Source organism: Sorex fumeus, unplaced genomic scaffold (genome assembly GCF_029834395.1).
Source record: "Sorex fumeus unplaced genomic scaffold, SorFum_2.1 ptg000003l, whole genome shotgun sequence".
Taxonomy (NCBI): domain Eukaryota; kingdom Metazoa; phylum Chordata; class Mammalia; order Eulipotyphla; family Soricidae; genus Sorex; species Sorex fumeus.
In genome coordinates, this window is record NW_026606060.1 from 1,350,516 (window position 1) to 1,364,786 (window position 14,271).

The following is a 14,271-nucleotide window of genomic DNA, read 5'->3' on the forward strand; positions in this document are numbered from 1 at the left end:
TGGTCTCGTTCCTGACATTCCATTCGCTCTTAACAGAACAAACATATCTGAATGCAACAGTTACGTGTACCTAGGTCGAGAACTCAACATGATGAATGACCTGGCACCTGAGTTGCGCAGGAGGAGGCGAGTGGCTTGAACACCTTCAAGAGCATCAAAGAAATAGCTAAGAGGACGAAGAATCTCTGGCTCTGTGCACATCTCTTTGGTTCTACTGTTCTTCCTGCATTAACATATGCCTCAGAGACCTGGGCCCTATGAAAACAGGATGAGAACGCTATTCAGGTCTCCCAAAGAGCTATGCTTGGAATATCATGCTTCACTCAAGTGAGAGAAAGAATCCGGAGTTCCAACCACCTCTGTTGACAATCAAGAATCAGGGATACTTTCTTGTTTGCCAAGGCATCGAAAATCAGATGGGCTGGACACGTAATGCAATTTTGAGACTACTGCTGTACTAGAGCCATTACCGATTGAATTCCACAGGATGTCAAAAGATTCTGTGGCCGCTCACCTATGAGATGGTCAGATTTCTTCGTCAAGACCCTGAATGATCAGTTTGAGGCTCTTTGTGTTCCTGGAGCGAGCAGACACCATTGGGCTACACTAGCATGCAACAGGGATGAACGGAGAAGTTACTGGCGCCCGCTCGAGCAAATCGATGAGTAACGGTTGTCAAGTGATCAAGTGATAAATGTATGTATGTATATATATATATATATTAGTACAAATGTGTACATATGTATTTCAATTCTTCACCATAACTGTATTTAGTATTATAGAAAGATTAAACTAGGAATATAATCATTGTTAAGTAAAACTTACTGTTCATATTGTTAATCAACATTAAAAGTGGAAGATGATAAACTACCTAGGCTAAGAATCTTTTACACTGACAATTTTTGTAGCTATTTTTCCCATTTTAGCAGTTTCAGTTATTTCTATTTTAATGATATCAATTTCAACTGTATAACAACACATGCCTATAATTAAACATGAAGACACTGACAAATTGCATACAATTTCTATTATAGAACTTGATTAGAAATAGTACTAGATGAGAAATTTAGAATGTGTGCACCTTGTGACAGTATTGGTGATAAAGTAATTCTTAACTGTAAGTTGGAGTTAAATAATAATGGTGTTTTTTTAAAAAGCCCTAAGAATTTCTTTAATGATTAAGAATATAGTGCAATTATGCATGAGAGGTTACTTTATGCAACTTGCTAGATAGTCTGAATTACATGTTCCCATTTCAAGTCCTACGAGAGATTAATTCGCAACAAATTAAAAGGGGAAATTTGTTTTATAATGCAATTATATAAGATATATTATTAATTCAATTTGCTCGAGCGGGCCCAGTAACGTCTCCATTGGAGACTTTGTTGTTACTGTGTCTGGCATATCGAATACTCTCGGTAGCTTGCCGGGCTCTCCGAGAGGGGCGGAGGAATCGAACTCGGGTCGGCCATGTTGGCCGCTTGTAAGGCGAACGCCCTACCTGCTGTGCTATCGCTCCAGCCCTATGCATTCTAAACAAATACATGCTGTATTTATGTATCACAAAAAATGTTGTTTTAAAATCGAGGTGTCTCACCATTCTTTATTTTTTTAATTTTTATTAGTGAAACACCATGAGGTACAATTGTAGACTTACAAATTTTTGTGCTTGGGTTTCAATTATACAATGATCAAATACCCATCCCTCCACCAGTGCTCATTTTCCACCACCATGGGGCCGAGTATCCCTCCCACCCCCCATCTCCCCCATCCCACCCTGCCTCTGTTGCAGAGCACTCCTTTTTGTTCTCTCTTTCCTCCTCCTCCTCCTCTTCCTCCTCCTCCTCCTCCTCATTGTCACGTGCCTGTTGTCAAATACAGCCCATCTTAAATACCCACACTCCTTTGGGAAGCTTTAGCACCCATTTCTGAAAAACTGGTAACAGTAAAGATAAGGTTTCTATTTAGGCTGGTCATAGTGATGATTCATTTCTGGTTGGATTTTTTTAACCATCTCAATTAGATTTGGTTTGTGTTCATTTTCAAAGACTGGCCATGTTTGGCAGAAGATGTGTAAAAGTTGAAGATGAGATCACAGCATATTAATCCCGATGTGCTGTTTAATAATTAAAAATTTATCATGGGTAGCCTAAGTTCACTGAAGTGCTCTGGTTGTTAAATGAGATGGGGCCTTCCTGTCTGACCCTGGCCTTCCCCCATTGTCAGGGCAGATCTTGAAGGGAGTGTCTTTTATAGTTCAGTGGGTAACCAATTATCAGGTTTTGTTTAACAGTGTCCTTTGGCTCAGCAAATTGAATGCCTATCTCGGCATTAAAGTTCTCAATATTCTTCTTTCTCACCCTCCAAAAATAAAAAATACAAAGTTTGAGGATGGGACAAGCTAGGAGAGAGCTAAGCAGACAGAAGAAATCACACAAGTCCTGACACCATGCACTTAAGTATCTGGTGCTTTCATGACAACAAAAGTGCAGTGTGACAGAACAGGGCAACAGTGATGGGGAGGATGAAAACAAGAAAGAACATGTTGGAGGATGGGGGATGAGGGTGTCTCCAGGGACCAAACAGGGCCTTGTATGTAAAAGGCATGTGCTCTAATTCTGAGCTATATCTCTGCCCCTAAGTATGTTCTCTGATAAATGGTGAGTAACTCCACTCCTGACATTTGTCTCCGAAGCTGTCTTTGCTCAGAACTCACATGACAGCTGAAAATATCCTTCTGCTCCTTTAGGTGAACAATGCGAAAAGGTGATCTATGATTAGTCATGAATATTACTCAGATTCTAAAGGGTCTTCGGGTCTTCTTTAATTATTTGTCTTTGAATACATTATGAATTTTGGTTTCAAAATTCTACTCAGAATGTGTGTAACAATTGTATTTTTATTTCATTTATTTGAATTTTTTTCGGAGAAGAATAAAATGGAGATTAGAATTTTTTTTCTTGCGTCCTTTGCTTGTTTGCCTGGAAAACAGAGTACATTTTAGGCACGTGAGATTGAACTTTCTTCATTTTCTCTTCCAGGTGAAATAAATAAAAGGGTCAAAGATGAAACTTTTCTTCTTTGAAATAACTAATAGAGCAAAAAATAACTAATAGAGAAAAAAAGTCAAGTGATTTCAAATAGTACTTTTAATGCAGCCAAAGAATTCCTGCTGCCCCTTAAGACGAAAGGGCTCTCTGGAGATTTAAATTAACAAGATATTTCACCAAAAATAATGTAAATATATAACATTACATTTGAATTACAACTATTGAATGATGAATCATTTTCTAATATTGTAGAAGTAAATGGCTTTTGGACAACATAACAAGTCCTTGTTGATTCAGAAGTCTTTATATATTAAACTTTATCAAACACACTGATGAATGAAACTTAGACTAATGTCAAGATGCGCACATCATTAGTTTCTTCATTTGTCCATACAACCATACTTTCTTAAGGTAAAGGTAAAGGTAAAGGCCCTCCCGTTGATCATCGATTTGCTCGAGCGGGCCCAGTAACGTCTCCATTGGAGACTTTGTTGTTACTGTGTTTGGCATATCGAATACTCTCAGTAGCTTGCCAGGCTCTCCGAGAGGGGCGGAGGAATCGAACTCGGGTCGGCCATGTTGGCCGCTTGTAAGGCGAACACCCTACCGCTGTGTTGCAAGCCACCTAACCACTGTACTCTCTCCAGACACAGGAATATCTTTTCTTAAAAATAACACGCCCCTTTATAAACAGCTAGCTCCTTAATCCCAGAGAATTCAAAAAGTGTGATTAAGTTTACATAACCCTTTTATCCCTTGCCAGCGTATGTAGAGATAGCTCTATGGTCATGAGCACATGAGTAGGAGTGGGAGGCCTGGGTTAGATGGCACTGCATACTTCTCTGAGCACTGCCAGGAACGACTTCGAGCACCGAACTGGGAGCAGCCCCTGAACATTGCCAGGTATGGTTCACAGACCAAAACACAAATAAATAAAATTAGGGGTACTCGATACTTTCTTAGTTGGAAGATTTATTTAACAGGTTATGCTATAATCAGTTGCCTTATTTGTATAAATGATATGGTTTAGTGTTGGGACAAGTAATTCTATAGCCTAGCTTTATCTTCTAGACAATTTTTCTAAATAATACCTAAATTTGCTCATATATAGTGTACGTATCTATCTTTGTAAAGACATGTATAGTGAAATCTGTATGTCCAAATCTGTACATAAAAGCATATTCTTTCTTCATGTATATATATGTACATATATTTCATATATGTAAATATATAGTGAAACCTGTATGTCTGAATCTGTATGTAAAAACATCTTCTTTCTGCATGTGTTTATATCTTGGGACCTGTGCAGACACTGCTTTCTAGTCTGGAATACTCCTCTAATTATTGATATCTTGGCCTATTTAAGTCCTGAAAGTCTCTTTTCTTAATCACTCAGTGCCTCTCCCAGCACTGTGTTCTTTTACTTCTTGACACTTAGCATACTTTATATGCTAAGATAAATTTTAATGAATAAAAAATTAATGAGTCACTGAAGCTTCGTAATGGCATCGGTACCATCTGTTTTGTTAAGCAATGTTTGTTCAGTATTTATCAGAATGTTAGGAGTATAGTAAGAAAGAAATTTATTTGTTTCTGTTGAATGAAAGAATGAATCATCATAATGAATAGCATTGTGAACTAAATTAATGGGCTAATTCTAAAAGTTAGTTTCATTTAGGCAAGAAATTACACAATTTAGGAAAATAAATGTATATAAATACAACGATGACATAATTGTCTTTTTGAGCCACATATGGTTGACTTGGGGCTTATTCCTAGCTCTGTACTCCATGGTCACTCCTGGTGGCCCCTGGGGCCATATGGGGTACCAGTGATTCAACTCATATCAGCCACACATTAAAGGCAAGTGCTCTCCCCTCTGTCCTATTTCCAGCCCCCATTTAAAAAAATTTGAGACCTATAAGGTATGGTACAGTATTTTGCTAAATGCAGTGAACCTATTAAATTCTAGATAAATGGTTCTTGAGATTATTTTATTTTTCTGTCAGTGTTATTGTTTTATTAAGATGAAGAAAGGTCATAATCATCAGAAACTTCAGCCCCAGAGATTCTGTAATCTCTTCTGAAAACACTGTTATGCCAAAATTACACACATAAACATAGATTTATTTTTGATAGCTTCAGAAATTATTACTTCTCATGCTGGGAATAATAATAGAGCCTTTCTGATTCTATAGAAAATGGTCTTGGAAGAATTCATTTCTTTGCCCTTATGCAGACACTTGCTTTTTTTAAAGAAGATATTAGACAGGTAGTCCTGAACTAGAAGTCAGTAAGAAAGAAAAGGAGAAAGGTAGCAGTCAGCTTTTCTCGGGCAATGCATTTCAGGTGAGGGCACTGTTGGGGGCTTATGAAAACCAAGATAGCATTATTAAAACGTCAGTCTATCAAAAACATGTGAGAATGTAATAGTGCTATTATTGTTTTGGCTGTAGGTCACAATTCACAAATGCAATCTTTAAGAATTCAATCCCTTTTAAACTAAATTTTGCGTTTGATATGTCGGTTATGAGCATTCATCAACTAGGCATTAAAAAGAACTGCAGTTATTTCTCGATACGCTTTTTTTTCTTGAAGTATTTTTATATGCAAGCAATAATTTTGTTTTACTTATAACCTGGCTACTAAGTAAACGTTTACCAGGTAGAGGAATGAAATCACCATCCAGAGATATTTGGTCTTTGAAACAGAAATTCTGTGTGCTCTGTGCCATGGAAATTCAGTGGAGTCAGACTGTATTTAGTTTTGGCCCTCACTGGGATACAGTGTGCAGGTGAAGTCCACAAATAATCCCAAAACACTTTATAAAAATACCACTTTTCACAGAAACTCTAGCAACTCTCAGAACTGAGAGAGTTGGAGATTCTTTCCTCATTGGGTTCCTGGTAAATACATGAGTAGCAATGTAATGACTCAAGACAAGAAATCAGAGAAAAACAGTAAAGCAAAGGTTATGATTGAACTCAGCACCTGAAACAATGTTTATTGTATAGTTTCCTGAATAAATGATGTGAACACAGCTAATTATCAGTGAGAATTTTTAGAGCAGCAACAATAAGACTAAATTGAAAATAACATAAAACACAGGCTGTAACTATTCAGTTCACCTTAATTTTGACAAACCACTGTGAATCTTAGTTTCCCTTGTAGCACCCTGAAGAGACTGTCAAAATGCCAGGGTTGTGGTTTGCCAGATGCTGCTGAATATTCAAATAAGAAGCATTTCATCATTGAACACTTAAGAACTTTACAGAGCCACTGGTCAATGCCCCTTGTCATTTTATATATGCTTTTATTTAATTCATAAAACTCAACTAATAAAGCATAATTTCCATAGGTACACATTTAGAAACAAATATTTATACTCATAATGGTGGCTTTTTCTTTTAATTGTATGAAATTATAGAATTAGCTGTCTCATTTAGGTGGTCCTGATTCCCAAGAAAGTATGTGAATTTTATTTCCTTTTACAGAAGTATCACGTAGAAATATTGTATTGAAACTGTGTGGAAATAACGTGGGAGAAACTTACATTTTCCTGCAAGAAAACACAGTGGAAGCTATTCACGTCTAGAAAGATTTGCTCAGGTTCCACTCCCAATATTAATATATCTTGATGCATAGAGAAAATTGTATCTTTTCTTGTTCATTGGAAGCCTTTTGGAAAGACAGACAAAATATTTACATGTTTAGTGGAGCAAGAGAAGAGTGTGAAGGGAGATGGAAAATGTGAGAGGTTTTCCATGCAAGGTGTAGACACACCCCTGAGGTGTTTCCTGGCACGTGATTCTGAACATCCCTGTCTGGCCCTGAGAGCCCCCAGCTACTGCCTTAGTTTCTCTGGTGGGCCTTGGCACTGGAAGATCTGGTAGAACTGAATTCTATGTGCCTTGCAGTGAACTGCCTACCCAGTTAGCTGGGTATTGTGGGAAGTGACCTCTGAGACCTATCAGCACTCTATGGGAGACCCCCCACTAAAACATAGCCCTTAAAGCCCCCAAAACATAGCAAGGAAAATGGGACACAAAACAACAGCAGCTACTTGCTTTTCAAATGGTGGGGTGGTTTTGTTTTGTTGTTGTTGTTGCTGTGGATGGCAAGAATTTCTCACTAGTGTCAGGTTAAACTAGACCAGAACCATTTCCTGACATCCTGGATCGTGTGTATTAATAGGCAGAACCTCTGTCAGCCAGCAGGCTCGCTAGACTCCTTTGGACATGTACTTGGGTTCAATTAGCAATGATATCAATCTGTGAATCAGTAACCTTTGTTTTCAGGTGACAGAGCATATGGCTTCCTGATTTACTCTGCAACACGACTTAGCCCAGCCGGAGTAACTGCAGTCCCGGTGTGCCCTCTGGTTTGAAATTCTCTGTTTCTTCATGAGGATTAGTTTCTGGGAGAGCAAAGCAGGTAGCATTCAGCCAGACTCCAATTTTAGACAACCATATAAAATTGGACCTCAGGAATTGTTTATGTTCTGAAATAAGCGACAAACCTGGAGTGAAGTTGAAGACAATGTCAAATTTTCTATTAAGCTGACAAAGGCTCTAACCTATAAAGCAAGTAACTCCATTCCCAGTGGAGAGAAGGAGATGGATTGCAATTTCTTTGTCCTTTTGCAATATAGTATTGTTTTGTCTATGGATCTATGGATCCATAATCTAAAATAATCTAAAATCTATGGATCGTATTTCCCACCCCCAACCCACTGTTGTTAATTAATATGCTATTTTAATGAGAGCACATTTTCCCCTTGTGTGGGATACTCAGTGTCCACTTCATCTATTCTATACATCTGCATCTATAACCCAGAAACATATTGTACAAAGATGTCAAGACTTTGAGGACACCATGAAATCTTAATCTTAGAACAAATATATTTTTCAAATGAATATGTGATTGCATATGGAATTAAACAGTTCATTCCTGTCGCCACCTGCCAGAACATTCAGCTTTCTTCTCAGTGCCTTCTTTAATGATATTTCCTTTTAACTTGGTTTAATAAAATAATCTTTACTCAGAAATGAGCTTTTACTAAAAAAAAATCAGTGATTACCTTTGTCACTATTTATTTAATGAATCCATGGAAAGACTTCATTAAATTATAAATGCCTCGTTACTGATACTCTCATAATAGATTTTTGAAATTATGGTGTGAGCCAGTTATCCATTCCAAGGAAGATACAGTGTTGAAAGATAAGTGCATGTCCGGTGAAATTACTGCTGGTTTTGCTAATGCAATATTCATGAGAATTTGCTGGAGACAATCACATTTAATCCCAGAGAATAAGAATTTGAAATGAAATCTTTTAAGTTGTAATTATCTATTGGCAAGACATTTTAACAAGTTTTATTGTTTATATAATTGAAATGAGTTGCTATCCTGTCTAGCTTGTCAGCGTGGTAGGGGTGAATTTTGAGAAGAAATAGTATTGCAATGCCACTTTGGTGTTCACTGGTGTAGAGTGAGAAATAGTGAGTTAATCTGATTGCTTTGAGATATTAGAAATGATTAATAGTCAATTCCATCATCATCATCATCATCATCATCATCATCATCATCATCATCAAAAATACCAGACTAGGGAGATAGTACAGGGGTTCAGCTACTTTCCTTACATGTGGTCAGCCCAGTTATGTCACTGTATAACATATGGTATCCTAAGAGCCACTAGGAGTCATCCCTGAGCTCAGAGCCCAGTTTAAGCCCTGAGTATCATTGGGAATAGGCACCAAACCAAGACATATAATAATAAAAAATACAATATGGCAGCTCTTTACCCCACCTGCTATTGCCTTGGGCTGCCACTTGTACTAGGTATAAGGAAGGAGGTAGCTCAGGGTTCTATGTTTCTGTCATGTTCTATTCTCTTCCTCCTCCCTAATGTTGCCAGGAATGAAGCAGGAGAAGGAACAGAAGTACAGGACAGAGACCGTGTTGATTGGTTAATGTAGCAGTAGCATCTAACTGCACTTAGCATTTGCTTAAAAACTCAAGAGGCACATTTAGGTGGGCATGTTTGATGAGCTCCTTAATATTTTAAATCTGCTCTCATGGATTTTCTTTCTTAACCTCTGTCTCTTCTAAGGTAGATTAGTGCAAGAGGAGTGCAAGACTCCTCTTGCAGTCATAGTAGGATGTCTGCCTCTGCCCTGGCGCATCCTCTTACACCGTCGGGCTCTTTCTGTTGAGGGGTCTGCGGCACTCACCACCCCTCACCCCATGGGTAGATCAGTACAAGATCCAAGCAACTCTGTGTTCTCTTTCTAGCCTACTATCTAGCTTGTATCTATTTATAACAAGTTATATCCGTAAGTGCTCTCTGGTGACCTGCCACCAACGCATCACTGTCTCCCTCCATGATGATTTCCCAGGCAAGAGAGTCAAATGTATTTCCCAACTACCCCAACTACAGCTGCCAACTTCCGGTACACAGAATACAACTTTCTATGCTGCTCCGTTGACATGCCTTTCCCCTCTCACATTTGAGATCATGTAAAAGGGATCTTCAATTTTGAACGTGCACCCAAGTCCCATTCTGCTACATCCCAGTTCTTTCCAGAGGTGCTTTTTAAATTATTCATTTCCTCTTGGCTTTCTTGACTTTTCAGTGAGCTAGAAGAAAGGATATCAATCAGGGGTTCCAGAAGAATCTTTTACTACTCTCTTTTATAAGGCTAGATTAGGCAATTCTGCATCTCATTCTGTAACAGAGTTTTCTCAATTTTTTTTCAAATTTACTGTCATCTTAAGAGGTCAGCTGAAACTGAGACAAATGAGTACATTTTAATCATTTAACATCTTTTTATATCTGTATTACATTGGGCACTATACTTCATAAAATTGTTCAAAGGACGGGGCTGGAGCAACAGCACAGCGGGTGGAGCATTTGCCTTGCACGCAGCCGACCCGGGTTCGATTCCCAGCATCCCATATGATCCCCCGAGCACCGCCAGGAGTAATTCCTGAGTACAGAGCCAGGAGTAACCACTGAGCATCGCCGGGTGTGACCGAAAGAGCAAAAAAAAATTGTTGAAAGGATAATGATTGATTGCCAAATATGTACAATTTGCAAAGCATAGTGCAAGGTGTCACAGTTCGCATACTCCAGAGAGGGAGAGAAAATGAAGACAGGAAAGATTACATTTAACAAAATTATAAACCATAGTTAGTGGATTATCCAATATTTCTAAAATTCAACCTAATATAATGATTAGGAGCATAAACTCTGGAACCAGACTGCCTGCATTTGAATCATAGTTTTTTCTCTACTTGCAAAAAATTAATCAAGTTACTTAATCACTCTGTTTCTTTAGTTTATGCTGTCAAATGGAGATGAACTAGTATAGCTCTCATTGGGGCCTTATGAGAAACTCCAATATGCTAAGAAAACTATAACTATATTTATTCAAATAAAGATAACAAGAAACCTCAAATAATCAATTATGTTTCTTTGAATTTTATCCTACATTTTAAATATATGTACACATAATATAAATATTACATTATACTACAAAAATATGTTTTGTAAAAATGAAGGCATAAATAATCACACAGAAGACCATGCTGAAAAAATAGAAATTTACACCAGTACATGGATAAAAATTCAATTATTATTGAAATCCTGTTTTTTTGTCATCTGAATCATTATGTAATGATTAATATGCCTTATGTTGACATGTACTCAAAAATAAAACTCTTGAGAAATATGGTAGGAAAAATCTTGAATAAATCAATATCTTAAAGTCTAATGAAAGTATAATTTTAAGTCATGATATCCCTCAAGCCTAAAACAAACTGCAAAACATCTAAGCACTGCTTATTATAAGCAAAAACTCATTTATGATCAAAAAAGCAGGTAGGGGGGTGGAAAATGGAAACATTTACAGTGTTTGCAGTAAGCAGACAATAAGTAATCTCTCAAAAGGAATCCTCAGGTATTTTTCATCAAATAATGCAGTTTGATTCACAAATTCTTGTAATAACTGTAATAACTCAGTTCTCTTGTTGCCTTTGTCAGTGGTAAAAGTCCTGCATGAAGCCAAGAGAACATGGGTCAAATCTTCAGGTGTTGTTTTTTTTTTTTCAAATATGCTAACTGAAGTTTTCTCCGAGAATGTTTCCACTGTGTGCCCTTTAAACCCTTCTTCCCCCATGTTGTTCCTATCAAGCGAGGTTTGATGAGAGGTGAGCCCCAGACAGTTTGAGGTTATGAGCTCTGACAATGGCCCGCAGGGCAGTTATTCTTTGCTGCTGATTAAGGGCGATTTTCCAAATCAGCCGAGCTTCTGTAGAGTTGACAGTCCTGCTGCTCAAGAATAACATCTCAGAGGCAAAGGACATCAGCAAATGCTTCTTTGGGGCACCTTGCTTATAAAATTCTAAAGTTAACAACAACAAGTTTTGCATGTAGAATAATGTGTACTGATCCTTTCCGTGATTGAGAGAGAGCGCGCATTTTCAATACTTGTTGCTTAGTTTCATCCTAACTTCAATATAAACTACAAATAAGAAGACTGAATTTTAGTTCTGGTACTCTATTAAAGTTATGCGACCTTGAGTAGTATTTTAACTTCCCTGTCATAGGGATCATAGTTTAAAAAATAAAGAGATGGAATTCATGTGCTGCTCTTAGCATTTGATTATTGTATGTGTGAATGACTTTGAAAAGGGCCTCATTAAAGTCAATCCATATGCCCAGATCCTTTCCAACAGATTTTATATTGTGAACATTTGTCAATTAACTCTAAACAGCCATTATTGTGCTGATTTCATCAGTTATTAAATGGAATAATCCCATGCCTTTCTTTTTTGTTCTTGTAAAATGGAAAGAGACGTGGAGATTTGTCTCTTCACATAAGCAGCTGTGCATGAATTGTCTCTGAAAAGAAGGTGGCTCTATTCTTTTGAAAGTCTATCTTTTGATATATCAATTACCCATGGAAGAAAAGCTTTTGATTGACCTAACTGGCAAGAATCTTGCATGTATGACATGAAATTTTCAGAAGTAAAATGGGATGAAATCGGCTATTATCAAAGCCTGTTTTTCGACTGGGGGATTCTTTGCCCATAAATCCTGATGGGTGCTAACTGACTCCTAGGGTGCCCAGTCCAATGACCATTTATCTCTTCCTCTTTCCAGCACCAAGGAAAGATTGGAGTTAAATTTAATGTTGGGACTGATGACATCGCCATTGAAGAGTCCAGTACAATCATTAACGATGGGAAGTACCATGTAGTTCGTTTCACGAGGAGTGGTGGCAATGCCACGTTACAGGTGGACAGCTTGCCAGTGATCGAGCGCTACCCTGCAGGTAAGCCAGTGAATATGTATCCGGGGAGGATTTTTAGGAAAAACTGGAAAACCAAGCACAGTTTTGCGTCCGTTTCACAAAATTGTGGGTTATCTGAGAAGTCATGGTGTTTTTCTTTTTGGACATTAGAGTCATGTGAATGTAAAGCTGTCCTAAAGAGTTTGAATATGCTTGTGCAAATGGCACGATGGAGGACAACTTGAAGGCACACGTTAGCATTTGCAAAATGTGGGGCATCAGTGGAAGCAGAAAAATGCACATATAAAAAGGCACAACATGTCAGAGCTCTTTTTACTGAATCCTTGTATTGGAACAAAGGAAAGGCTTTGTCAAAAGTAACAACGTTAAAATTTAGAAGGAAAAGAGGGATTATTGTAACACTTATCTCTGAAAGTATATCAGACCTGATAGTTCTTCCGATGGTGGTATTTAACTGGGATTCCTGAAAGATGCAGGAGACAGAAAAAGTAGAGAAACTAGCTGCAGCACCAAGTCCAGCAGTTACAAACAAGAAAACAAATGATGTTTGTTTTCACTCACATATTACCATGTGTTTCATGAAGATTCTGTGACAGACAACTAGTTTACTCATTTTAGTCTATAGCATAAATTTAGATTGATCGGATTATTTGTTAATGAGTTTATGTAGTTATTGGTACTACATTTGAAGAGATGTTAGGTTAGAAATTTAAACCAATGTATGATGATTTTACATATATTACCAATGCTTAAACAATGTATTTTTAAGTAAAATATAAATAAAAGTACCAAGGGGTTCTACTGCAATTAATATAGTCTATATTTTCATATAAAGGCGAAATAAATCAGTCTCATTTCTTTCAGCTCCCCTTTTATTTACATCTTTTTTATACAACAGATTTATATATAGCATAGTATAAGAGTATACAAAGAATTATTCATTTTGAACACAAAACACATTAGATTAATTGTAAAGATTTAAAAGAAGGGGAAGTAGAGCAGATAGGTCATTTTCCTTGCATGCATCTGCCCTGGGTTCAATCCCCAACATCACATCTGATCCCTCAAGCACTGCCAAGAGTGATCCCTGAGTGCAGAGCTAGGAGTAAGCCCTGAGCACAGCTGGGTGTGATCCCAAAACAAAAACCAACCACATGAAAACAATATAAATATTATAAAATACTCATAAGGATTCATTTATTGAAAAAAATAATTTTAAAAAATATCACACTTATCAAATGAAAACTTTCTTTGGACCTAACACGGTCATGGGAAGAAATGATTATGATCTCTGCAATCCTTTCGGATTTAGAAAATCCTACATCTCTCAGTTTCATTTCATATGTATTCTGTAAAGTTGGAACTCTACAAATATTTAGTGAATTAAAATCAAAAAAACTTAGTGACAAAATTCAGAAACCTGTTAATAATTTTACCAGTAAGGTAAAGGTAAAAGGTAAAAGCCCTCCCGTTGATCATCGATTTGCTCGAGCAGGCCCAGTAACGTCTCCATTGGAGACCAATCATAATACAAACAAATAGTAGTCAATAAATATTTTCTGACTTGATGTGCTAGGAATTACCTTGATTTTGCACAGTGACTAGGAGTATATCTTTCTTTATCAGCTATAATTTGATGAAGAAAAGGAAGATCTGTAGAGAAAGTCATTTAACTATGCACAGAGTCTTATATTGCTCCTGCCAATCCCTTATTGTTTTCACTGAAATCCCAGTAGAAATGCATTCCCTTAATAATTATACTGTCAATGGAATTACAGAAAAATAAATTGCTGAATTCCCCAAAATACTGATCAGTCAGTTTACTGTGATGTCAGTGCATTGACTCTCTGAAAGATAAAGTAGATTTAGGCCAAAAACTTGCCCTGAGATGCTGTCATTTGTG

The 14,271-nt window shown here is 37.3% G+C and overlaps 1 protein-coding gene across 21 annotated transcripts in view; it reads left to right on the forward strand.

Annotated features, from left to right (window-relative positions):
* Positions 1-14,271, forward strand: part of NRXN1 (neurexin 1) — a 1,264,827-nt gene that overhangs the window by 1,034,121 nt on the left and 216,435 nt on the right. For all 21 annotated transcript variants that reach the window (XM_056118460.1, XM_056118477.1, XM_056118503.1 and 18 more), the window contains one exon: positions 12,218-12,389. In XM_056118460.1, the coding sequence (XP_055974435.1) occupies positions 12,218-12,389 (172 nt within the window). The remainder of the gene's footprint in view (positions 1-12,217; positions 12,390-14,271) is intronic.